At 51.8% G+C, this 24962-nt stretch overlaps 2 protein-coding genes across 8 annotated transcripts in view; one reads left to right on the top strand and one right to left on the bottom strand.

The window, feature by feature from the left end:
• The window catches only part of PDE6B (phosphodiesterase 6B), a 112539-nt gene extending 98938 nt beyond the window's left edge, over positions 1-13601 (bottom strand). For 2 of the 7 annotated variants that reach the window (XM_055111088.2, XM_055111090.2), the window contains exons 1-2: positions 11533-12634; positions 11242-11355 (exon numbers count right to left, since the gene is read on the bottom strand). The gene's annotated coding sequence lies outside the window, so the exon portion shown is untranslated. The other 5 variants (XM_055111092.3, XM_055111094.3, XM_055111093.2 and 2 more) reach the window with 4 other exon arrangements.
• A 128-nt stretch (positions 13602-13729) lies between these two features.
• TMEM271 (transmembrane protein 271) lies at positions 13730-15696 on the top strand. Its single transcript, XM_034958101.4, has one exon. It carries the CDS (start codon positions 13952-13954, stop codon positions 15083-15085), a length of 1134 nt encoding a protein of 377 aa, XP_034813992.1. The 5' UTR covers positions 13730-13951; the 3' UTR covers positions 15086-15696.
• The last annotated feature ends 9266 nt before the right edge of the window (positions 15697-24962 follow it).

Below are 24962 nucleotides of genomic sequence, written 5' to 3'. Positions count from 1 at the left end.
CAACTTTCTAAGGTGGTGTCTGATGACCTGGAGATGCTGGAGGGAGCTGCTCAAGCTTGAAGACAGGAGCTGGGAGGACAGAGCTGAGCTGCCCTGCATTACGGAGGGGATGGGAGGAGACCTGAGGGAAATCCAGAAAGGAGGAGCTGGGAAGACTGAACAGTGGGGTTGAGAGGTGGGAGGCCCGTCTTCCTGAGGCTGGAAGGGAGGCGTGGCAGGAGGAAAGATAATGGAAATTTCTCCGGAGGTGCTGTCGACCTAGAAACCACCGTACCCCTGCAATCCTAAGCAAGTTCTGCTCACAAACACTCCTGAGAAAGTCGAGTTGTGTTCTTTCTCTGCTTTTTTGAGCTGGGGAGTGTGATGGTTAATATTGAGTGTCAACTTGATTGGATTGAAGGATGCAAAATATTGATCCTGGGTGTGTCTGTGAGGATGTTGCCAACGGAGATTAACATTTGAGTCAGTGGGCTGGGAAAGGCAGACTCACCCTCAATCCTGGTGGGCACCGTCTAATCAGCTGCCAGCACGGCCAGAATAAAAGCAGGCAGGGGAACGTGTAAGGACTGGACCGGCTGAGTCTTATGGCCTCAGCCTCCATCTTTCTCCCGTGCTGGATGCTTCCTGCCCTCAAACATCAGACTCCAAGCTCTTCAGCTCTGGGACTCTTGGACTTACACCAGTGGTTTGCCCGGGGCTCCTGGGCCTTTGGCCACAGACACGGCTGTGTTGTCAGCTTCCCTACATTTGAGGTTTGGGGACTTGGACTGGCTTCCTGGCTCCTCAGCTTGCATTCGGCCTATTGTGGGACTTCACCTGTGATCGTGTGAGTCAAGTCTCCTAATAAACTCCCCTTCATATACATTTATCCTATGAGCTCTGTCCCTCTAGAGAACCCTGACTAATACAGGGAGAAAAGCTCAAAGACGTGAGCGAAAGGACAGCTGGTACATAGGTTACTGAGAAAGTGTAAGGTCTTTATCAGTGGAAACTTTTACCCACTTCTTACCAAATAAATGTTGAACAAATATCTAAAGAACATTAACTGAATGAGGCATAAATTCTAGATCTCACCATGCTCGGTCGGTCCTGTGTGTCCCCAGCCTGACATCGACAGAGTAGGCACGCAACAAAAGATGGCCGCACGCATGGTGGGACGACGAAGGAAGGAGTCACCCGCTGACCGACAGGAAAAAGCCCAGATGCCTTTGCTGAAAAGATGGCCGCACGCGTGGAGGGACAACGGAGGAAGGAGTCACCCGCTGACCGACGGGAAAAAGCCCAGATGCCTTTGCTGAAAAGATGGCCGCACGCGTGGAGGGACAACGGAGGAAGGAGTCACCCGCTGACCGACGGGAAAAAGCCCAGATGCCTTTGCTGAAAAGATGGCCGCACGCATGGAGGGACAACGGAGGAAGGACTCACCCGCTGACCGACGGGAAAAAGCCCAGATGCCTTTGCTGAAAAGATGGCCGCACGCGTGGAGGGACGACGGAGGAAGGAGTCATCCGCTGACAGACAGGAAAAAGCCCAGATGCCTTAGCGGATGATGTGAAGAGACTGCCCAGACCACGCCCGGGCACAGTGTCAGGCATAGTCCTGCAAACTACTGAATCCTCGCTACCTAGCTAAGAGGGGCAGTATCTGGGCTCGGGGCTATGTTTCCCAGTTACCATATCCCCCGCCCCGCCTGGCACCTCTGGGAACCGCGGCCTCAGGCACAGGGATCCTCTGCTGAGAAGTCAGCCTCAGAGGACGCCAAACGCTGCCCCTCCCCGCGGGAAGTGACGCTGAGATGCCGCTTCCTTGCCGTTCTGTCTTCCAAGTCAGTCTCCCAAGCATGTTTCAGGGCAGCTGGAAACTGAGCTTCAAACTCCAGGTCCGGAAGTCAGGTACTACTTTTCATCAAATATAGAAAGGTTATCCAACAGGTAGCTAGAAAGGTGACTTATGTCCACCCCAGTCCCCGTGACACGTCCCCAGATGGCCTCACATTTGACGGCCACGCACAGCAGAATCTGGATTTGTGGTGAGTCGTTCCTCCGAAGGCAGCACGCAGTCGTGACCTGGAATTGCAAGGCCATCTTCTTGGAAGCTGCTGCCTGCCCCAGAATAACGATGGTCGTCCATCTGGCTCATGGGTCTTGAGTGGCTCCAGTTGGGTTGCTGAGGGATGAAGACCGGATGTGAAAGAAATGGATTCAAGCTACCAGAGGAGCAGCTCCAGGGCAAGGCAGCAGGGATAGGCCTCCTCTCGTCACTCTCACGGTCAGCTTTCTGCTTCGCGTCATGTCTGTGGGCATGCTTGTTGCCCACCACTTATAAAATAAGAATATATAGAAGGAGATAGAATGGATATAACCATAAAACTATAGAGAAACATAAAATTAAAAAAAAAAACAAAAGTTAAAAGATTGAAAAAGGTAACTGAGAAAGGGACCTAGGTGGGAATGTAAATTTGAACACAGTGGAGCTTGGCCTTACTGGATAAAATAATGATATGGAAATTTACTTCCACCAATGAATGAAGAAAAATATGTCCAAAGAAATTATAACATTAATGAATGAATAAGAAGGCAAGAAAGAATAAACTGAGGAACAGAACACAGATGAGACAGATGGAGAATATCATGTAACTATAACCATTTAAATAATTGCATCAAACATAAATGAAGTATCCCAAGCAAAAGGCACAAATGGTCAGACTGACTTAAGAAAGCAAGAACCAACCTTATGTTGTCTTCAAGAGACAGAAAGAGGTGGAAATTAAAATTTAAGGATGGAAAATAATTTACCACGCAAACAGCTAGCATAAGAAAGCCATCATAGCTGAGTGTGCGTGTGAGTGTGCATGTGCTGTTTTTTTTTTTTTTTAGACAGAGTCTTGCTCTGTCGCCCAGCTGGAGTGCAATGGCATGATCTCAGCTCACTGCAAGCTCCACCTCCCGGGTTCACGCCATTCTCTTGCCTCAGCCTCCTGAGTAGCTCGGATTACAAGCACCCGCCACCACGTCCGGCTAATTTTTCTATTTTTAGTAGAGACGGGGTTTCACCGTGTTAGCCAGGATGGTCTCAAACTCCTAACCTTGTGATCTGCCCACCTCAGCCTCCCAAAGTGCTGGGATTACAGGCATGAGCCACTGTGCCTGGCTCTGCATGTGTGTTTTAAGACAGGGCCTTGTTCTGTTGTTGTTCAGTCTGGAGTGCAGTGGTGTGATCAGAGTTCACTGTAACCTCTGACTCTTAGATTCAAGCTATCCACTTCAGCCTCCTATGTAGATCCTCCTGCTTCAGCTGCCTCCTGCTTGGGCTTCCTCTGTAGGACCCACAGGCATATGTCATTATGCTTGGCTGATGTCCTAAACATGTTTTTTTTTTTTAGAGATGGGAGTCTCACTGTGTTGCCCAGGCTGGTCTCAAACTCCTGGCCTCAAGCAATCCTCCTGCCTTGGCTTCTCAAAGTGCTGGGATTACAGGCACGAGCCACACTGCACATGGCCTGTAGTAGCTGTATTAATAGCACACAAAATATTCTTCAATAGAATGACTATTATAAGACAAAAAGGATAGTTCCTGCTCAATACAATAGGAAGAGACAACAATTACAAAGAGATACACATCTGATAACAGAATGCCAAAATATATGAACAAAAACTAGTAAAACCAAAGGGAAAAATAGAAAATCTACAATAATAGCTGGAGATTTTAACATGCTGTTCTCAGTAATACAACAAGTAGACAAAAAGAAAAAGGTATACAGGAGATTCAAATGACACTACGAACTAAACTGAATTGACACTTAGAGAAAATAATCAGCAACAACTTCAGAACGCACACTCTCTCCAACTGTATGTGAAACATTCGTCAGGACAGGCCATGTGCTTGTTTCAACAGATTTCAAAAGATCAATATCTTGCAGAGTGTTTCCAGACCACAACAGTCATAAATTAGGAATCTGCAACAACAACTAATCTAGAAAGGACCCCAAATGTCTCTAGAAGTTAACTCACTTCTAAACACCAATGAGTCAAAGAAGAAATCACAAATATCACTAGGAAATATTTTTACCAGGATAATAATAAAAACATAACATAAGGAAAATTGTGGAATATAATTAAGGAAATGTTTAAAGCAAAATTTATAGCATTAAAAATTATATAAGAAAAAAAGAAAGGTCTCAAATGAGAACTAGAGAAAGAAAGGCAACGAAAGCCAAAGTAAGCAGAAAAAGGAAATAATAAGCAAAAGTACAGAAATCAATGAATAGAAAACAAAATATGAAGATAATGATGAAACCAAAAACTAGTTTTTTGAGATGATCAATAACACTGATAAATCTCTAACCAAATTAAGAAAAAAGAGAACACACGAGGCCGGGCCCTGTGGCTCACGCCTGTAATCCCAACACTTTGGGAGGTTGAGGCGGGTGGATCACAAGGTCAAGAGATCAAGACCATCCTGGCCAACATGGTGAAACCCTGTCTCTACTAAAAATACAAAAATTAGCCGGGCATGGTGGTGGGCACCTGTAGTCCCAGCTGCTTGGGAGGCTGAGGCAGGAGAATCACTTGAACCCGGGAGGCAGAGGTTGCAGTGAGCTGAGATTGCACCATTGCACTCCAGCCTGGGTGACAGAGCGAGATTCCATCTCAAAAACAAAAACAAAAACGAAAAAACCCCACAAATTACCAATATCAGAAATGAAAGAGGGGACTTCACTACAGATCCTTTAGATAAAAAGGGATTTTTTTTTTTTTTTGAGATGGAGTCTCAGTCTGTTGCCCAGGCTGGAGTGCAGTGGTGCAATCTCAGCTCACTGCAAACTCCACCTCCCGGATTCAAGTGATTCTTCTGTCTCAGCCTCCTAAGTAGCTGGGATTACAGGCGCACGCCACCACACCTGGCTAATTTTTGTATTTTTAGTAGAGACAGGTTTCCCATGTTGGCCAGGCTGGTCTGGAACATCTGATCTCAGGTGATCCACCTGCCTGTGCCTCCCAAAGTGCTGGGATTACAGGCATGAGCCACTGTACCTGGCCAGAAATGATTCATATATATATATATATATATATATATATATACATATATATATATATATATATATATATACATATATATATATATATATATATATATATACATATATATATATATATATATATATATATATACATATATATATATATATATATATATATACATATATATATATATTAGCTTTATTGAGGTATGTTTTATATGCAGTAAAAGTCACAACTTCTAAGGAAATATTGGGATAACTTTATGCCAACAAATCTAAAAACTTAAATAAAATGGAAAAATTCCTTGAAAAACACAGGACACTAAAGCTCATTCAAGAAAAAAATTAAATAACCTTAATAGCCCTATATCTGTTAAATAAATTGTATTTATAGCTAAAGTCATTCCCAAAGAAGATGTCAACCTCAGATGGCTTTGCAAGTGAATTCTACTCAACACTTAAGGAAGAAATAACATCAATTCTATACAATTCTTTCACAGAAAAGAGAAAATGAGGGAGTACTTCCCAGCTCACTTTATGAAGTCGGCATTACTCTGACACCGAACAAATACAAAAACATTACAAGAAAAGAAAACTACAAATAATATCCTCATTAACATAAACACAAAAATCCTCAACAAAAGAACAGCCAAGTCGTATCCATCATATATTAAAAGAATAATCCATGTGATCAAGTGGGCTTCATCTCTGGAGTGCAAGCTTGTTTGGACATTTGAAACTGAATCAGTGTAATTCATCATATTAACAGGCTGAAAAAGAAAAACCATATGATAATCTCAAAAGACGAGGAAAAAAGCATTTGACAAGATTCATCAATGATTCATGATAAAAACACTCAAAACAGAAATAGATTTCAACCTGATAAAAGGCATCTACAAAAAAACTACAGCTTACATTATACTTAAGGGTGAAAGACCAAATGGTTTCCCACTAAGACAAGAAACAAGGCAAGGGTGTTTACTCTCATTACTTCTATTCACTATTATGCATGAGGACCTAGCCAATGCAATAAAGCAAGAAAAAAAAAAAAACAAGCATGCAGCTTGGAAAGGAAGCAGTAAAATGGGTTCTATTTACCTGTGGCATGATTGTCTATGTAGAAAATCTTACCAAATACACAAAAGCGGCTGCTAGAATTAGTGAATTTAACAAGGTCACAGGGTAAGAGGGCAATCTAAAAAGTTAATTGTATTTATATGTACTAGTAACAAACAATTTTATATTAATGCTCTATGTTTATATAGTAACATTTATTAAAGTAAATGTTACTTTAAAGAAATCAGAATAGACACAAAAATCTAATGAGGGTATCTGGCCAGGTGTGGTGGCTCCTGCCTGTAATCCCAGCACTTTGAGAGGCTGAGGTGGGAGGACTGCTTGAGCCCAGGAGTTCGAGACCAGCCTGGGCAAAATAGTGGGACCTTGTCTCTATAAAAACAAAACAAAACAAAACAAAAAACCAGAAAAAAAGAAAGAAAAAAAACGAGGGTGTCTTATTCCTTTAAATTAACATTTACGAATTGAAAAATATAAAAATATGAAATCCTTATAGGGAAATTTAACAAAATGTGTGCAAAGCCTGTGCACTGAAAACTACAAAATATTGATGAGATAAATTAATGAAGACTAAGTAAATGTAGGTTAGAAGATTCAATATTGCTAACATACTAATTATCCCCAAATTAAGATATAGGTTCAATACAATCTCAATCAGACATTTTGGGGTAGAAACTGACAAGCTGAGTCTAAAATCTGTATGGACATGCAAAGGACCTAAAATAGCCAAATTATTTTGAAAAAGAGTAAAAATGTTGGAGGACTCACATTACCTGATTCCAGCATTCATTATGGAGCTACAATAATCCAGATACTGTGATGTTAGCATAAGAACAGACATGGCCGGGCATGGTGGCTCACGCCTGTAATCCCAGCACTTTGGGAGGCCGAGGCAGGTGAATCACGAGGTCAGGAGTTCAAGACCAGCCTAACCAACATGGTGAAACTCCGTCTCTACTAAAAATACAAAAATTAGCTGGGTGTGGTGGCACGCGCCTGTAATCCCAGCTACTCAGGAGGCTGGGGTAGGAGAATCGCTTGAACCCAGGAGGCAGAGGTTGCAGTGAGCCCAGACAGCACCACTGCACTCCAGCCTGGGCAACAGAGTGAGACTCCATCTCAAAAAAAAAAAAAAAAAAAAAAAAAAAAAAAAGAACAGACATATAAGTCAATGGGTCAGAACTGAGAGCCTAGAGATCAATCCACATTTTCCAGTCAATTGATTTTCAATAAAAGTACCAAGGTAATTTAATGGTACTGGTGATTATTTTCAAGAAATGGTACTGGAACAACTGTATATCCATATGCAAAAATAAAAACATTGACCATTACATCATACCATATACAAAAATTAATTCAAAATGGATCACAGATGTACACTTAGGAGCTAAAACCACAAAACTTCTGAAAGACAAGAAAATATTTGTAATGTTGGTTCAGACAATTATTTCCTAAATAGTACACAAAAACCACAAAAGAAAAAAGTAATAATTGAATGTCATCAAAATGTAAAGTTTTGCTTTTTAAAAGATGTTGATAAGAAGATGAAAAAGTAGGTCAAAGACTGGGAGAAAATACTTGCGAAACATTTATCCAATAAATAACTTACGTTTAGAACGTATAAAGAATTCTTACAACTCAATTACAAGAAGACAACCCAATTTTTAAAAAATTGGCAGAGGATTTGGAAGGACTCTTTACTAAAGATATATGAAAGTCTCAACGCCATTAGTTGTCAAGGTAATGCAAATTAAAACACAATGAGATACACTGCAAACCCACCAGAATGGTCAGCACTATTAAGGCTGACAACACCGTGGGCTGGTGAGGGCATGGGGCATCTGGAGCTTTCACACTTCGGTCTGGGAATGCAAAATGATATAGCCACTCTGGAAAACAGTTTGTAAGTTTCTTGAAAGTTAAATATTAACTTTTGATACAGTCCAGCAATACCACTTCTAAGGATGTACCCAAGAGAAGTGAAAACAGATGTTCACAGAAGACTTGTCCTTGAATGACAACAGCAGCATTATTCATAACAATCTCAATGGAAAAACACCAAATGTCCATCATTTCATGGATGAGTAAACAAATGTTGGTGGAATTCTGCTCAGCCACGAAAACAAATGATCCATTGATTCATGCAGCAACGTGGAAAAGTCTCCAAGCATTTTGCCAGCGGAAAGAAGCCAGACAGGAAAGACTCTATGCTCCCTGAGTCCATGTATGTGAAATTTTATACTAAAGCTACGGTGACAGATAGCAGGTCATGGTTGCCTGTGCCCAGAACGGAGGGAGAGGGTGCCTGCACAGGAGAACTTGGGGGGAGTTGGGACAGTGCTGGATCATCTCGGTGGTGGTGACTCACAACAAGGTGTCCAGTTGTCTAAACTCACTGAGTTGTACACTTAATATGAATGATTGGTATTGCACGTAAATTGTAGTTCAGCATAAAAGGGCACAAAAAGTAATACCTGAAGATAGGTGTTACTCATGAACCGGCAATTTCCCTAAGTATACACCCCTAAAATGCATGTCCATGTACATCAGGGCACACAAATAAGAAGGTTCAAAAATTATTAATAATATTCCCAAACTAGAAACGATCAAATGTTCATCAGCAGTGAAATGGTTAATAAACTGTGTCACACTCATGCAGTGAATCAGTAACCAGCGATGAATGAGCCCTCGTTGCATGCAACATGGATACATTTCGCAGACACAAAGTTGAATGAAAGAAGCCAGAGATATGAGAATTATGTCCTATGATTCCATTAATACAAAGTTCAAACACCAGGCAAAATCAAACTAGAATATGTTTAGGGATGCGTGTCAAGGTAATAAAAGTATAAATAAATGCAAGGAAGTGATTTCAAGTGAACTCAGCAGAAGCTCTGGTGGGAGGGAGGCTGTTGTTGGAAAGGTACGGGTTGTGTACTCAAATCCTGCAATATTCCGTTTTTCGAGTGGGAAGTATACAGATCTTCATTTATAAGTCATTAAGCTATTACATGTATACTTAATGATTTTTCTGTGGATCGATTACATTTCACAAGACAAGAGCTTTTAAACTCATAATTAAGGTGCATTATTGTGTCTCTGAGAACTCGCTGGCTGTGGTTTTATGAGAGTAAGTTCTTTCAATAAATCACCAGCTGTGCAGAGTTACACAGAGAGGCACACACCGTGGCTGTGTAAGTGAAAGATCAATCGTGATTGTTCTTGGAAATAACACGGTGAAGATTAATAATTTAAAATGTTGAGTACTTACGTAGTTAAAAAGATAAAGGATAAAAGTACTAAAAACAGGCCAGGCACGGTGGCTCACACCTGTAATCCCAGCACTTTGGGAGGCCGAGGTTGGGGGATCACTTGAGGTCAGGAGTTCGAGACCAGCCTGGACAACATGGTGAAACCCTGTCTCTACTAAAAATATAAAAATTAGCTGGGCATGGTGGTGTGAGCCTGTAGTCCCAGCTACTCGGGAGGTTGAAGCAGGAGAATCGCTTGAGCCCAGGAGGCAGAGGTTGCAGTGAGCTGAGATTGCACCACTGCACTCCAGCCTGGGTGACAGAGCAAGACTCCATCTAAAAAAAAAAGTACTTAAAAAGTTAAGTGATAAACAAATTAGAAAAAAAAAATTAGAATCAGCCAAACTAATTGAAGTCAATATTCTAGGAGATTGAATTTTAAATGCTAATAAATATGTAAATATTAAAATAAAGTTTACAGTTGATAGGAAAAATATTGTTGGATTAACACAATTGCTGTTGTAATCAGAAAAAAACCACACGATTGTTTTAAGATACCATCTCTGGGCTTCACATTGCTTGTCTTTAGGACAGGACGGTGACATGGCCCCAGCACAGAGGCAGCTGCGGGGACTATATGCCCTGTGTGGGCGCGCCTGGCACATCACGGGCTCTGTGATCTTTAAAATAACTCCTCTTTCCCCAACAACCTGTAGAAGTCATTTCTCATGAGCACGGCGCTTTTTTCTGAGGTGGGTGCCCCTCCCTGAGCTCTGAGCTCTGCAAATCACCTGACTAGACTGCAGCTGCTTGAGGTCCCCTCATGGGGCGGAGTTAAGGCGTGGGAAGAGGCTTCATGGGTGGGCCTGGCAGGTGCTTGGGGGCAGGGATTCTGCCAGAAAGCAACCGAATCAGCTTTCAAAATGTGGCTGCGTCTGCTCCCTTTTCCACTTCTGTTTTTAGGTGTCAGAAACCAGCTCAAGTGCAGAGGCCATCCCTGTGAGTGAAGGGCCATTGAGGGTATGTGAGCTCAACAGACTGTACAAGGAAGCTCTACATGACTGGGACCACAGACTGCCCTCCCCTCTCTCCGCCAACCCAATGTCATCCACTCAGGAACACTGCTGACCATCTGCAGAGTCTCAGGAAGTGATGGGAAAAGGGCGGGGGAGATAAGCAGGCAACCCTGTGATTGCACCGTGAGGGCGGAAACCCCACCAGCTCCCCAGTGGCAGGGCTCCTTCTAGACACACCAGGGCACCCTCCTGTGGGTCCAGGACCTCCCTTATCCTCAGGGTAAAGTCTGAACTTCCCCGCAAGGCTCAAAGACCCTTCTGGGTGGGCACCTGCTGCCCGACAGTGGCACCCTCACTCTGCCCCTCCTATCTGAAGACTTTACTGTGCACCAGCTCCGGGCTGTCTCCTCCAGGGCCTCTGCTCTTGACGTTCCTGCTGCTGGGGCATGCGCCCTGCCAGAGCCCCTTCCCCACCCCCAATACAGAGATGAGGGCCTGTCTGCCTGCGGGCCGGCCTGCCTCCCTGACCCTGAGCGCCGTAGGAGCAGAACCAGCTGACTTTGCTGTCCTGTCACAAGATGGAGCAACCCACCCATTCATTTGTTCATGCACTCATTCCACATAGCTGGGGCAAAGCCAGATCCTGATGGGGATTGGAGACGGGGGCAAGCTGGACAGGACCGCAGTGAGCTGAACTCCCAATGTGGCAGGGACACACACCTTTGGACCACAGGGAAATCCTGCCTCTTATGGAGGACCGTCTGTCCGGGGCAGGGGAGGGCAGGGAGGCAGTTCGCGGAGCCTGAGTGTGAGCGGCGCTCCGCCAGTCACTGGCTCCTGCATGGGAAGCCTCTGTGAGGGCAGTGGGGCCGCCTACCTTCGTGTGCCGCAAGGACTGAATGAAAATCTGTGTAGAGCACTCGGAGCGGCACCTGGAGGGCAGTGGGATCCCACAAAACTGAGTTACTCCTCAGTGGGGTGAAGCGAGCATCTGGGAAATGCAAAGGCAGACGCCGGTGAGGACGTGGAGAGGCGACACACCCCAGGCTGCAGGAGGTGACTGTGCAAAGGCCCGGTGGCAGGAGCAAGCCGCCAGTGGGATGGAGGCCTCTAGAAAGGGGCCAGGGAGGCTGGAGGCCAGACTGGGGAGAAATTCTGCAGGACTGACCTGCCTCCTGTGGGATCTCTGATGGCAGAAACCCCTCCAAGCTGTTTTTCCCTGCCCTAAGAGGGCACAGCCTCATCCTTCCACCCTCACCCTTTAGGGAGGGAGGAGGATGAGGCCCCATCCGTTCACTTCCTCCTCCAAAGCCTAATCATCGTGGCTGCAGCAGCCTTGCTGCATTGGGAATGGAGAGGCCGCTCCGCCCTCACTGGAGGGGGCTGCAAACCTCGTTTCCCTGGAAACTGAAATAATCAGTGGAAGTCAGCTCATGGTAAGTCTGCTTGCGCGCGTGGGTGCCACAATTATTACACAAGCTGATTTACACACTGTCCTTTGAAAACCTATGCACCATAAATGCAAAGGAAGGGTCACTATTCCTGTTCTGGAGAGTCATCGTGCAGGAGATACAGGACCGTTCGCGAGGTTCTAAAATCTGCACTCTCTGCTAAAAATACAGTGAAACATGCTCGTCCTCCTCGCAGCGATAGCAGTTGAAGTAAATCCCACGCAGATGTCCAGGAGCGCATGAAGGGCCTTCACATAGATTCACATGGGCAGATGGCTTCCGAGAAAGGTGGGCGACGGGCCCGCGCCCGCGCTGCCTGGATGGAGTCTGTGGGTGCAGCTTCCTTCAGACAGAGCCTCTGGGGTCTCTGTCCGGGCCCACCGGGCACCACGGGACACACTGCGCCCTTCAAGGGCATGAAGCTGTGCGCTCTGGGTGACGGCTCCACAGGCCAGAACTTGCTAAGGCTGGTGACAGGGACGGAGGTGCGTTCTCAGGGCGTCCCTCCACCTCCCCCGGCGCCCGGAGCGCGTTCCCTGCTGCAGCCACCGAATCCGGCGCAAAGTTATTTAACGCTGCAATTAGCCGGCAGGGTGAGTCATCGGCTCCCCAGCCTCCTGCCGCCGCAGCAGAAACGAACTGGAAGGGACCAGGGGTGCAGGCCCAGCTGCTCGGCCGAGGGCCTTCCGGAGACGCTCCCATCCCCCCAACCAAGGGGCCGAGGCGAGCTCCTCTCAGGAAGAGGCTGGAGGGCCCAGAGAGGCCGAAGAGGTGACCTTCCCCCACCCCACACACCCAGCCGCCCCACGCCTTCCTCTCACCCACCTCGAATCGTCAGGGTAGGAATGAGGCGGAGGAATTCGCCGCCCTCGTCCCCCTCACTCAGGCCGTGAACCGCCTTCTGATGAATTAATTCACGTGCACCCGCGTCTGGGGAAAATTCCTGTCTGATGCAGACGAGCTTTGCAGACTAAAACCAAACGAGACTCATCCTAGGTTCTAAGACGTCGCCTCCAGCTTGGCTCAAATGGCTGGTCCTAAAAGTCAGCGCCCCTACTCATCCCCCGAACCGCGGGCACACGCTCACGGCACACCCCGCACACACGCGCGCGCACACACATGCACACACCACACACGCACCCACAAGCAACACACCGCACACGCGCACACGTCAGCACTTCCCAGAGACCCTGATCGTCCCCATCCCTTGAACAACCCCCTCCCCCCACAGCACCCAGGCTCACTCCTCCCTTACCCCCAGCTCCCGGCCCCTCCCCCTCCCTCCCCGGGCTCCTTCCCACCCCCCCCAGCACTCGGCCCCTCCCCCTCCCTCCCCGGGCTCCTTTCCCCCCCACCCCAGCACCTGGGCTCTCCTCCTTTCCTCCCTCCTCTCCCAGGCTCCCCCTTTCCCCTTCTCCTTACCCAGGCTCTCCCCCATACCCACTCACCCCTAGCACACAAGCTCCCCTCTCCCCCTCTCCCTGCATCCCCATAACTTCCACAGGCTTCCCGGCCGCTGGCAGGCGGGTGGGCGGGAAGTGCGGCCCAGACCCAGTGGATAGAGAGGGGAGAGAGGGGAGCGCAGACGCAGGGGCGCCGAGCGGTGGGGAGCGCTGGGGGTGGGGCCCAGGGGGTCCGGGAGAGCCAGCTGGGGGTGGAGAGCTGCGTTTCCGCAGCGGCCCGCGCCGGATAGGGGCGCGGATAGGGAGGGAAGGCGGAGAGACGCGGCCAGGGGCCCCCCGCTCCGGGAGGAGGAGGCGGAGGGGCGTCCCGGGGGTGGCGGGGGCTGCCGGGGGCGGGGAAGGGCGGCGCCAGGGCGAGGCGCGCGGGGCCGCGGGCGGGGTGGGGGGTTGGGGGGGAACGAGCGTCCTGGGAGGGGCCCCGCGGGCTGGGGAGGGGGCGCGCGCCCTGCGGTCTCTGCGCCGCATCGGTTCCCGGCGCGGGGTCGCGGCGGCGGCGGCGGCGGGAGGCGGAGGATGCGGGCTCCGGCGGCGGCGGCGCGGGCCCGGGAGGACGCGGGAGGATGAGGAGGAGGCCGGCGGTCCGGCCGCGCGGCGCCGGGAGGAGGCGCAGGCGGCGGGGGCGGCGGCGGGCGGCGGCGGGCGCGCGGGGTGCGGGCCGGCTCGGGCGCGGAGGATGAAGTGGAGCGTCCGCGGGGCCTGCGCCGCGCTCTCCTCCTGCCTCCTGCTCGCCTGCGCGCTCAGCGCCGCCGCCGTCGGCCTCAAGTGCTTCTCGTTGGGCTCGGAGCTGCGCGGGGAGCCGTTCCGCCTGGGGGCCGCCGCCGGCGCCTTCTACTCCGGGCTGCTGCTGGCCGCCGGCCTCTCGCTGCTCGGCGCCGCCCTGCTCTGCTGCGGACCCCGGGACGCGCCCCTCGCGGGGTCGGAACCGGGCCCGGGTTTGGGGGTCCCCGCGGCGCCGGCAGGCGCTCCCGAGGCCGCGCCGGGCGAGTCGGGGGCCGCGGCCGGGGCCCCGGGGCCGGTGAGCAGCCAGAACCTGCTTCTGCTTGGCGTTCTGGTCTTCATGCTCGGGGTCCTCAGCGCATTCGCGGGCGCCGTGATCGACGGCGACACCGTGTCCCTGGTGGAGCGCAAGTACTCGCACTACTGCCTGCCCCCGCGGGCGCCAGGTTCGAGCCCCGGCTCGGCGCCGGGTTCAACCCCCGGCTCGGCGCCGGGCTCGGCCCCCGGCGCCCCGCGCGCTCGCAGCACCCTGGACAGCGCCACGTCCGCCAAGTGCCGCCAGCTGAAGGACTACCAGCGCGGCCTGGTGCTCTCCACCGTCTTCAACTCGCTTGAGTGCCTGCTGGGCCTGCTCAGCCTCCTGCTCGTCAAGAACTACAAGTCGTCGCAGGCCCGGCGCGGTCGGCGCGGCAGGCGGAGGGGAGGCCGGGCCCTGGCGCGGCCCCGCGGCGGCTCCGGGCTCCGCGCGCAGCCGCCCGCCTCTCGGGCGCGCCGGGGCCGGCGGGGCCGGCGGGGGCGGCGGCTGCAGCAGCGGCCGAGCGAGGCCTCCATCCTGTCCCCGGAGGAGTCGGACCTGGCCGCCCCCGGGGACTGCGCGGGCTTCGCGGCGCACCACGCGGTCTCCTACATCAACGTAGGCGTCCTCCACGCGCTGGACGAGGCGGGCGCGGAGGTGCGCTGCGGGGGGCACCCGTCGGTGGAGCTGCCGGGGTACGCGCCCTCGGACCCCGACCTCAACGCCTCCTACCCCTACTGCTGCCGGCCGCCCTGCGAGACGCCGCGGCCCTGGGAGACCCATCGGGCCTGCTGAGCCCGCGGGCCGGACCCCCATCCCGCGGACCGCGCTTGCGTTCCACCCACCCCGCCCCGCTCAGGACCCCCGCGGCAAGGGAGGACGGGCAGCGGGGCGGGGTCCAGGGCCAGGCCTCAGGGGCGCCGCCTCTTCCACGTGGCTTTGCAGCCTCCGGCCTGGCCCCCTCTGCGGGCTCCGTGACCACAGGAGGGGGCCCCTGATGTGACCATTTCTGTATCTGGGAGGTTTCTCTTCTTATTTGTGTCGTTCATATCTGGATTCCATTTTCAAGTTTACAATAAATGTTTGGGCTTGGCTAGCCCGACTGCACTTTTCTTGGCAAGTCCAAACCTTGGGGCTGCTCTGCCTGGTGGTCCGAGGCGAGGGGGACAGAGCGAGCGCCCCAGGACGGCGACTTCCCACGGAGGAAGAGCAGACAGAGACGCAGAGCAGCTGGTAATTCAGAAAGAAGAAGTGAGAACACCCAACAGCAACACTTTGTACACGGATGTGCCTGCTTTTGTTGATACTTTCTTACTGTAAAGCTCTCCATAAATAGTGAAAATGTTTGGTAAATTTATTGCAATTTAAAATTGGTGAGTTCCTTTATTAAATTAATTGCTATGTTATTGGAGAATATTCATCAAATTGGAATTAGAGGATGTCTACGCACAAGTCAGTGTGGGGGGAAATGGTTTCATTTGGTCGGACAAATGTTGAGTTTGAACAGTTGTATTCTGCTAGCTAGTTGACTGAATCCAGCCTCTTTCTAAAGCTAACTTTCTGTGTGTGCAGAGACACTGATGCCACATCCCATACATTTCTTTTTTATTTTCTTCTTTTTTTTTTGGAAACTGGTTGTGTGGTTTCGACTGCCATGCAGATCTTATTTTTGGTTAATACATATGAACAATTTAATCCTACTTCGGAAAATCAGTCATAGTTTTTCTGGCATAGATAATTTTCCTGTTGATTATTTCATTAATCTGGTAATTTTGAGTATGATAGCATTTCATTTCAAATATACCCCGTAATCGCCTTAATTGATGTGAAGGTCATACTTTTAAATGATGAGGCTATGTGTGTGTGTGTTTTCACACATCATATGAAATGAGTTCCATATGCTGGTGGAGTGTGTTTCCATCTGTCTGCTGGGCTGGCTGGGAGCCAGTCTGGCTCCAAGTCTTGGGAAAAGGTGATCGGACTCCCACGTGCTGGAATTGTGGCATCAGGCTGGTAGCTGCTGACCCTGAGCAGCTGGGAGCAGAGCCACAGCCTGGTGGGAAAGATGAGTACCTCCTGCCGCGGACCGGGGAGGCAGCCAGTGCTCTGCGGGGTGAGTGCCAGCACAGAGCAGTTAGGAGAGAGAAGCTACAGAAACCACGTGTAATATCTGTATTGTGTATGGAAGTCTACTTATAGCTGTGAAAAAGTAGCCAAATTTAAGGATGGAGCATAGTTTTCAGGTGCAGGCTCTGGAGTGAGGCCTCTCCTCAGCCCCTAGTCCCCCAAAGCTGGAGCTCCCTATACCCCTGGTGACCAAGGCCCCCATCCCTGCTGGCTCCTGGCCGGGCTTCCCTGCTACTGCAGAGGCCACAAGAGGCAGGAGGCTCCAGCCCCATTTCCATGATGGGAAGTGAAACCTGTCACCATTCAGGGGGCTGATCTCCAGAGCTGGCAAACCTTCCCCTGCTGATGCCTGCTCAGTTACTGCGAAGCTTGGGGATCTGGTCAAAGATGCCATGGGCCAGTGTCCTCTCCTTGCTATGTGGATGCTGCTGGAGGACAAAGAATCACAGCCAATTTACTAGGTTTTCATCCACAGGCTTCTTCAGATAGTGGCTCATAATAGGCCTCCCTGAATGGTGGAGTGAGAAAGGGGGTCCAGCCAGACAGAGGGCATGACCTGACTGGTCCCACTGTCCATTTACAGCCCAGTCCTTTCCTGCCCCAGGACAACCAGCCCAGCAGTCATCAACCTAAGCAAAAATGTGATCGCTGGCAGAGCAGTGTGACTTTTAAGATACTTCCTTCTGTCTGCTTACATCCAATCAGCGTGGCATTGTCAGGTGCCTCCTGCTTTCCGAGCAGAGGCCTCTCAGGTGGCTGCAAGGCCAGCCTCCCAGAACTACGCAACAGGGGCAGCCAGGTGGACCTGCCCGGGGGTGGGCACTTGGTGGCTCCCTGCAGAAGGCTGCCTGGCACTGCCCTGGCTGGAGCAAATGCATGGGCAGTGCAGATACAAAAAGCCAAATTTCCTGTGTGCTTTTTGTTTTCCGAAGTGTTTAGTCTTAATTCTGTTTGTACAGCTTAAAATGTTAGATGACTTATGAGTCTTTCAAACTTGTGATCAAAATCGGCGACCTCTTTAGAGTGTCAGGCTTTTCTTGGGACAGAACAGAAGGCAGAAGATAGGGGCAGAGGCCCATGGCCAGGAGTAGGCTTCACACCGTCCTGTCACTGTGGACACACCCTCCTATCCCTGCATGCACACCGTTCTGTCCCTGTGTGCACGCCCGTCCCGTACCTGCGTGCACACCCTCCTGTCCATGCTTGCACATCTTCCCGTACCCGTGTGCACACCCTCCTGTCCCCGCTGGCACACCCTCCTGTCCCCGCTGGCACACCGTCCTGTCCCCGCGGGCACATCCTCCTATCCCTATGTGCACACCATCCTCTCCCTGTGTGCACACCAACCTGTCCGTGCATGCACACCTTCCTGTCCCTGTGTGCACAACCGTCCTGCCCCTACATGCACACCTTCCTGTCCCCGCATACACACCATCCTATCCCTCGTGCACACCCTCCTGACCCTGCACGCACACCCTCCTGTCCCTGCGCGCACACTCTCCCGTCCCTGCTCGCACATCCTCCTGTCCCTATGGGCACATCCTCCTGTACCTGCGTGCACACCCATCCTGTCGCCCGTTTGCACACCCGTCCTGTCCCCACGTGCACACCCCTCGTGTCCCTGCTTGCACCCCCTTCCTGTCCCTGTGTGCACACCCTCCTATTCCTGCGGGCACACTCGTCCTGTCACCTGCAAGCACACCTGTCCTGTCCCTGCGTGCACACCCTCCTGTCTCTGTGTACACCTCCCTGGCCGGGGTGGCAGGATAATCCAGGGGTGCACAAAGACCTAGCTGGGGCAAACTGGACTCTTCCATGTGACCAGAAAGTTAGATGAGTAATTTTAAGATTGGGTGTCCCTAACTCCAGGACTATTCTTACCTCCACTGTCATAGGTGTTCATGTACTGATGTGGAATACCAAGGTTTTTTGTTTTTGTTTTTTTTTAGTTTACCAGAGGAAATAGAATCCCACATACCTCTAAACTCAAATTGCCCCAAAGATCAATTCTCAGGGAAATGAGTGGAGCATCACGAGACATCAATCTTCCTTCCTGGTTACCACTGACTTGCTAGTTACTGCTCTAGCGCTGAATAATGAGGTTATCCAACTCACGGCAGCAATTTTATTCATGCTCATTCTACCTTTTTGAAACCTGAAGTTGGTGGTTGAGAGTGGGTTCTTTGTTGTGCTACTTGCAAAATAATGCCAGTTCTTGGATCTTTCTCTCCCTTTCTTTCTTTCCTTCTTTCTCTTTCTTTTTTTTTCTTTGTTGTTGTTGTTGTTGTTGAGATGGAGTCTCACTCTTGTCGCCCAGGCTGGAGTGCAATGGCGCAATCTTGGCTCACCGCAACCTCTGCCTCCGGGGTTCAAGCGATTCTCCTGCCTCAGCCTTCCGAATAGCTGGGATTACAGGCATGTGCCACCATGCCCGGCTAACTTTGTATTTTTACTAGAGATGGGGTTTCTCCATATTGTTCAGGCTGGTCTCGAACTCCCGACCTCAGGTGATCTGCCCGCCTCGGCCTCCCAAAGTGCTGGGATTACAGGAGTGAGCCACCGCGCCCAGCCAGTTCTTGGACCTTTCTAAAAATGAGTCTTATTCTGCTTCCCTGCCAAAAGTTTATTATGACGATGAGATAAAAAATTAAACACATTTTAGCATTTTTACATGGCAAAATGCTGAGTTTGTAAGTTACTGTTTTAAACGCAAAGCTGTGATTCGGCTCAGCAGTAGGAGCTCACAGCTCATGTGGCTGGCTAGGCATCGACTTTAAGGGATAACTTACCAGAGGTAACACATGATGCTGTGCAGAACTGGGCAGCACGGTCACCAAGTAAGCCAGGGTCTTAGGTATCTGAAGTTCCACACCTTTCCTTGGTCGGAGCAGGTGCTGTGGCCTTGGCAACATGAATTTGAACCACATAACTGAGATTTTTGACTGAAAACGCAATTAAACAATAATTTAATTCTAAAAATCAGTCAGATGGTTTTTTATTGTGAAGATCAAACTGCAGGTGATTGAAGTTTTTACTCCTGCTTGGTGTCCTGAGGCACTGCAGGAGGAAGCCTTGAATGTGTGTATGCATATATGTATATATGAACACGTGCTCACATGTGTACACATGTACACAGAGTACACCTGCACATACACACATGGGTGCATGCTCGTGTGTGTGCATGTTTGCACATGTGTATATATGAACACGTGTTCACACACATGCACGCACACACACAGTACTCCTGCACATACACACATGTGTGCATGCTCATGCATGTGCATGTACACATACGTGTATATGTGAACCTGTGCTCACATGCTTGCACACACAGTACACCTACATCCACACATGGGTGCATACTTGTACATGCACACACATGGCCTCCTGGGTAGTGTCTGAGGGCCAGGCCAGCAGCCCTGCACGGAGCATCCAGGATGCAGGAGGAATCCGTGCAGGGCATTGTGGCCTGGCTGTGGACTGGGTCATGCTGTCCTGGCCGCCCTTGCCACAGCATCTTAGCATAAGCACTCAGGAAGTATGTCCCTGGGAGGGCGCCCTGTCAGTGCTGAGCTGCATGCAGGTTCCCTGAGTGCTGTGTCATGTCCGTGTGGGAGCTAGTGGGGCAGCCATCACCTGTGGGCCAGCACAGCAAGGTGGAGCCGTTTCGGGAGAGCGCTGGAGTTCGGGTGAGCAGTGAGGGGAGGGGCGGAGAGGCGGATGTACCCGGAGGAGTTCCTAGGCCCCAAGGCAGGTCCATGGTGTTCAGGCACTGCTACACTTGATTCTGGTGCTGACCGGGCCGGCACCCCCATGTGTCACCCTCAGGCCCAGCTCTTCTGCTGAGCAGCATGGTGTCCTTCAGTGCCCCTCAAAGTCATCATTACTCCAAAGCATTATTTTTTTCACTAAAATACAAGAGAAAATTTCTAAATGGTGGAGACCTTAAGAAAAGTGAATTCTGGCATGTAAATAAGTATGCATTGTTTGTGTACCTGTGTACCAGCCTTTTCAAATGAGGCAGAGGCAGCGGCCTGATGGCAGCGGGTTCGGTTTCTCAGTGGCCCTGTGCCTTTGCTTAACTTGCTGCCTTCCAGCGTGTGATAGAAAGACAGCAACAAAATGGAAGAAGAAAATAATTTAGGAAACTAGTGTGCAAATATCATTATGTCCCCACAACTGAATTCTCCTGAGGACTCCTTGGGGTGACAGCAGAAAGCCAGAGGGCTCCATGACGGAGCCTGGTCCATAGCAGCTTTCTTAAAACCTCCACGTTTACCAGAGAATCCACCTATTCATGTGGATTTCACATGGAGAGGCTTCAGCTGATACGAACTACATTTTGCCTTCTATCTGCTATTGATCCTCAACAGAATATCACTTTTGGATCAATAAAAGCTGTTTTAAAATACAATATACTCCACAAAACAATCCTTCACCCCACCTGTGTGGTCATCGTCCTGTTTCTGGTGGACTATATGGTAGCAAGTGGCCAGACCACCCGGGGTGCGCTGAGAGCAGGGGGGCTCTTTGTCCCCCACCCATGGACTTGGCAAGCGGCTTTGGGCAGCCCCAGCCCACACTTCCAATGGCACCTGGAGGGCTGTGCACCTCCACTGCCCTCCTCCCATCCTCCAGGGCCTGAGTTCAGCCTCTGTGCACCTGCCGTGGCCCCACCACGTTTTGCTAGTTCCCTTTTACACTGTCTGAACATCATTGCCTGATCTCTTTTCTTCATCTCCATTTTTTTTTTGAGATGGAGTCTTGCTCTGTTGCCCAGGCTGGAGTGCAATGGTGTGATCTCTGCTGACTGCAACCTCCACCTCCCAGGTTCAAGCAATTCTTGTGCCTCAGCCTCCCGAGTAGCTGGGATTACAGGCGCCTGCCACCATGCCCAGCTAATTTTTGTATTTTTAGTAGAGACGGGGTTTCACCATGTTGGCCAGGCTGGTCTCAAACTTCTGACCTCAGGTGATCCACCCGCCTCGGCTTCCCAAAGTGCTGGGATTACAGATGTCAGCCACCGCACCTGGCCTTCACCTCCATTCTTGATGCAACATTTTCATAGAACTCAGATCAGATCAGGTTACCCTAACCCTCAAGCACAGAAAAAGCTGTGCTTTTTCTGAAGAAGGAGAATAAAACCTTGCGGGCTCTCAGGCCAACTTTTCAGCCTTTGCTTCAGGCACCTGGGAGCCAGGGAGGAAGTGGTAAGGGGGTCCTGACTCGTGGGTACCTGGGAAAATGGGTGTGACCACTGAAGCTGGTGGTCCCTGGGCAAACGCTGGGGGCATGAGGGGTGTGGTGGGGACAGCCCTGTGGAAGAGGGGATCCCTGAGATGGGCCTGGCCTTCTGGGACTGAGAAGGGGGATGAGGGATGGGATGGGACAGGTGGATGGGGACAGCAGGAAGGTGCTGAGGCCGAGGCCAAGGCCAGACGCACTTTGAGGGGATCATGTGTCTTTCTTGGAAGGTGACATGCACTGGGGAGGCAGGTGACTGACTGGAGGTGTATGCGGGGAGGCTGGGAAAGGGAACACAGCCAGTGCAGGCAGGACTTGTGGGAATGATGGAACAGTGGCAGCCACATGGCAGCCGACAAGTCCGTGGCTCCAGTGCTCATGCCGTTGACCTGGTCCGTCCTCACAAGGCCCGTGTTGCCTTATTTACAGAAGAGGAGACAGAGCTGCAAAGGGACTTACCCAAAGCATGTGTTCAGGTCCTCTGGCCTCCCAGCCCCACCCTGCACCAGACACAGCTGGCCCTCAGGGGAAGCGGGACCACAGGCCCAGCCTCATCCCCACCTGGTCGTGCATTTCTGTGCATTTTGCAATAGTAGGACACTCTCAACTCTTTTCCTCAGAGGAGCATCCAGATGCTGTAAATGTCTGGTCCACACAGCTGTGCCTGACTCCTCCTCCTGGGTCTGGGCTTGCAGGCTCTGCAGCTTGGTAAAGGGGCATTAGATGCTTTCTCAAGGGGCTCCCAGAGGCCACACAGGACCATGCGTCCTCCCCTCCCGAGGGGCTTGGGAAAGAGACATCAGAAAGACAGAAGACAGTGCAGTGCCTGCACGCCTGCATCTTCAGCCTGCTGCCAGCCCCAGTGTCTCTCCCCCAGGAGTGGCAAAGCCTCACACCATATGCCTGGGAGAGGCTCTTTTGGGGCAGCCAGGTTGCCTGTGAGTATTTCTCCACAACCTGCCAAGTACCCAGCAGTGTTGGGCAGGACATAAACTAGGCAGGAGGCCCTGTCCTCCAGGCCCACCAAGAACTCCCCAGGCCCCTCAGGTCACAGACAGCTTCACTCACCGGGCCTTGCTGTAGTCATCCTCAGCCACACACTGCACTCCAGCTCCAAGACCTGCCTGGGCACCATGTCCAGCCTCTAAGCCCTCCTAGGCTGTCGCTCCACGCACAGCATCATTTTCTGCCTTTTTATCTGGAAAATGTCAACATTTTATTCAACGTAAGGCCTGAGAGTAGCCTCCCCAAGGAGTTGTCTGGACCTCATGTGCACACATTCCCCTGCACAGGAGCCTGTAGCAACCAGACCAGCCACTCCCTGAGAGGGAGAAGTGCCTAAGCTCCCAGCCTAACCCCTGGTCAGCCCCTGAGCTTCTGAAGGCAGGACTAGAATCCTCTTAACCTTCTATCAACAGAACCAGCCATGCATATAAGATGCAGGGCATAGGATGCAGGGGGTAGGATGTACGTGGTGGGACACAGGTGCTAAGATGTACCTAGCAAGATGCAGGTAGTGGGAGGTACATGGCAAGATGCAAGTGGTGGATACATGTTGTAGGATGCAGGTGGTTAGATGCAGGGGGTGGGATGCAGTGGGTGAGACACAGGGGGTGGGATTCAGGGGGTGAGATGCAGGGGATGAGATGCAGGGGATGGGATGCAGGGGGTGGGATACAGGAGGTGGGAGGCAGGCGGTGGGATGCAGGGGGATGAGATGCAGGGGGTGAGATGCAGGGGGTGGGATGTAGGGGTTGGGAAGCAGAGGGTGGGATGCAGGGGGATGAGATGTAGGGGTGGGATGCAGAGGGTGGGTTGCAGGGGGTGGGATGCAGGGGGTGGGATGTAGGGGGTGGGATGCAGGGGGTGGGATGCAGGGGGTGAGATGCAGGGGGTGAGATGCAGGGGATGAGATGCAGGGGGTGGGATGCAGGGGGTGGGATGCAGGGGGTGAGATGCAGGGGGTGGGATGCAGGGGGTGGGATGCAGGGGATGAGATGCAGGGGGTGGGATGCAGGGGGTGGGATGCAGGGGGTGAGATGCAGGGGGTGAGATGCAGGGGGTGGGATGCAGGGGGTGAGATGCAGGGAGTGGGATGCAGGGGGTGATGAGATGCGGGGGTGAGATGCAGGGATGAGATGTAGGGGGTGGGATGCAGGGGGTGGGATGCAGGGGGGATGAGATGCAGGGGGTGGGATGCAGGGGGATGAGATGCAGGTGGTGGGATGCAGGGGGATGAGATGCAGGGGGTGGGATGCAGGGGGTGGGATGCGGGGGTGAGATGCGGGGGTAAGATGCAGGGGGTGGGATGCAGGGGGTGAGATGCAGGGGGTGGGATGCAGGGGGTGAGATGCAGGGGATGAGATGCAGGGGGTGGGATGCAGGGGGTGGGATGCAGGGGGTGGGATGTAGGGGGGGATGAGATGCAGGGGGTGGGATGCAGGGGGGGATGAGATGCAGGGTGTGAGATGCAGGGGGTGAGATGCAGGGGGTGGGATGCAGGGGGTGGGATGCAGGGGTGGGATGCAGGAGGTGGGATGCAAGGGGTGGGATGCAGGGGGTGGGATGCAGGGTTGAGATGAAGGGGGTGGGATGCAGGGGGTGAGATGCAGGGGGTAAGATGCAGGGGGTGGGATGCAGGGGGTGAGATGCAGGGGGTGGGATGCAGGGGGTGAGATGCAGGGGATGAGATGCAGGGGGTGGGATGCAGGGGGTGGGATGCAGGGGGTGGGATGTAGGGGGGGATGAGATGCAGGGGGTGGGATGCAGGGGGGGATGAGATGCAGGGTGTGAGATGCAGGGTGTGAGATGCAGGGGGTGGGATGCAGCGGGTGGGATGCAGGGGTGGGATGCAGGAGGTGGGATGCAAGGGATGGGATGCAGGGGGTGGGATGCAGGGTTGAGATGAAGGGGGTGGGATGTAGGGGGTGGGATGAAGGGGGTGGGATGAAGGGGGTGGGATGTAGGGGGTGGGATGTAGGGGGTGGGATGCAGGGGGTGAGAGGAAGGGGGTGGGATGCAGAGGGTGGGATGCAGGGGTGGGATGCAGGGGGTGAGTTGCAGGGGGTGAGATGAAGGGGGTGGGATGCAGAGGGTGGGATGCAGAGGTGGGATGCAGGGGGTGAGTTGCAGGGGGTGAGATGCAGGGGGTGGGATGAAGGGGGTGGGATGTAGGGGGGATGCAGATGGTGGGATGCAGGGGGTGGGATGAAGGGGGTGGGATGCAGGGGGTGGGATGCAGGGGATGAGATGCAGGGGGTGGGATGCAGAGGGTGGGATGCAGGGGTGGGATGCAGGGGGT

The sequence above is a fragment of the Pan paniscus genome, chromosome 3 (assembly GCF_029289425.2).
Source record: "Pan paniscus chromosome 3, NHGRI_mPanPan1-v2.0_pri, whole genome shotgun sequence".
In the NCBI taxonomy this organism is placed as follows: domain Eukaryota; kingdom Metazoa; phylum Chordata; class Mammalia; order Primates; family Hominidae; genus Pan; species Pan paniscus.
Note: the sequence above shows the minus strand (reverse complement) of the source record. Positions and strands in the feature narration are given on the sequence as shown.

What these genes read in the sequence shown, in the direction of transcription:
- TMEM271 (XM_034958101.4), top strand. Translation starts at nt 13,952, where the DNA reads ATGAAGTGGAGCGTCCGCGGGGCCTGCGCCGCGCTCTCCTCCTGCCTC.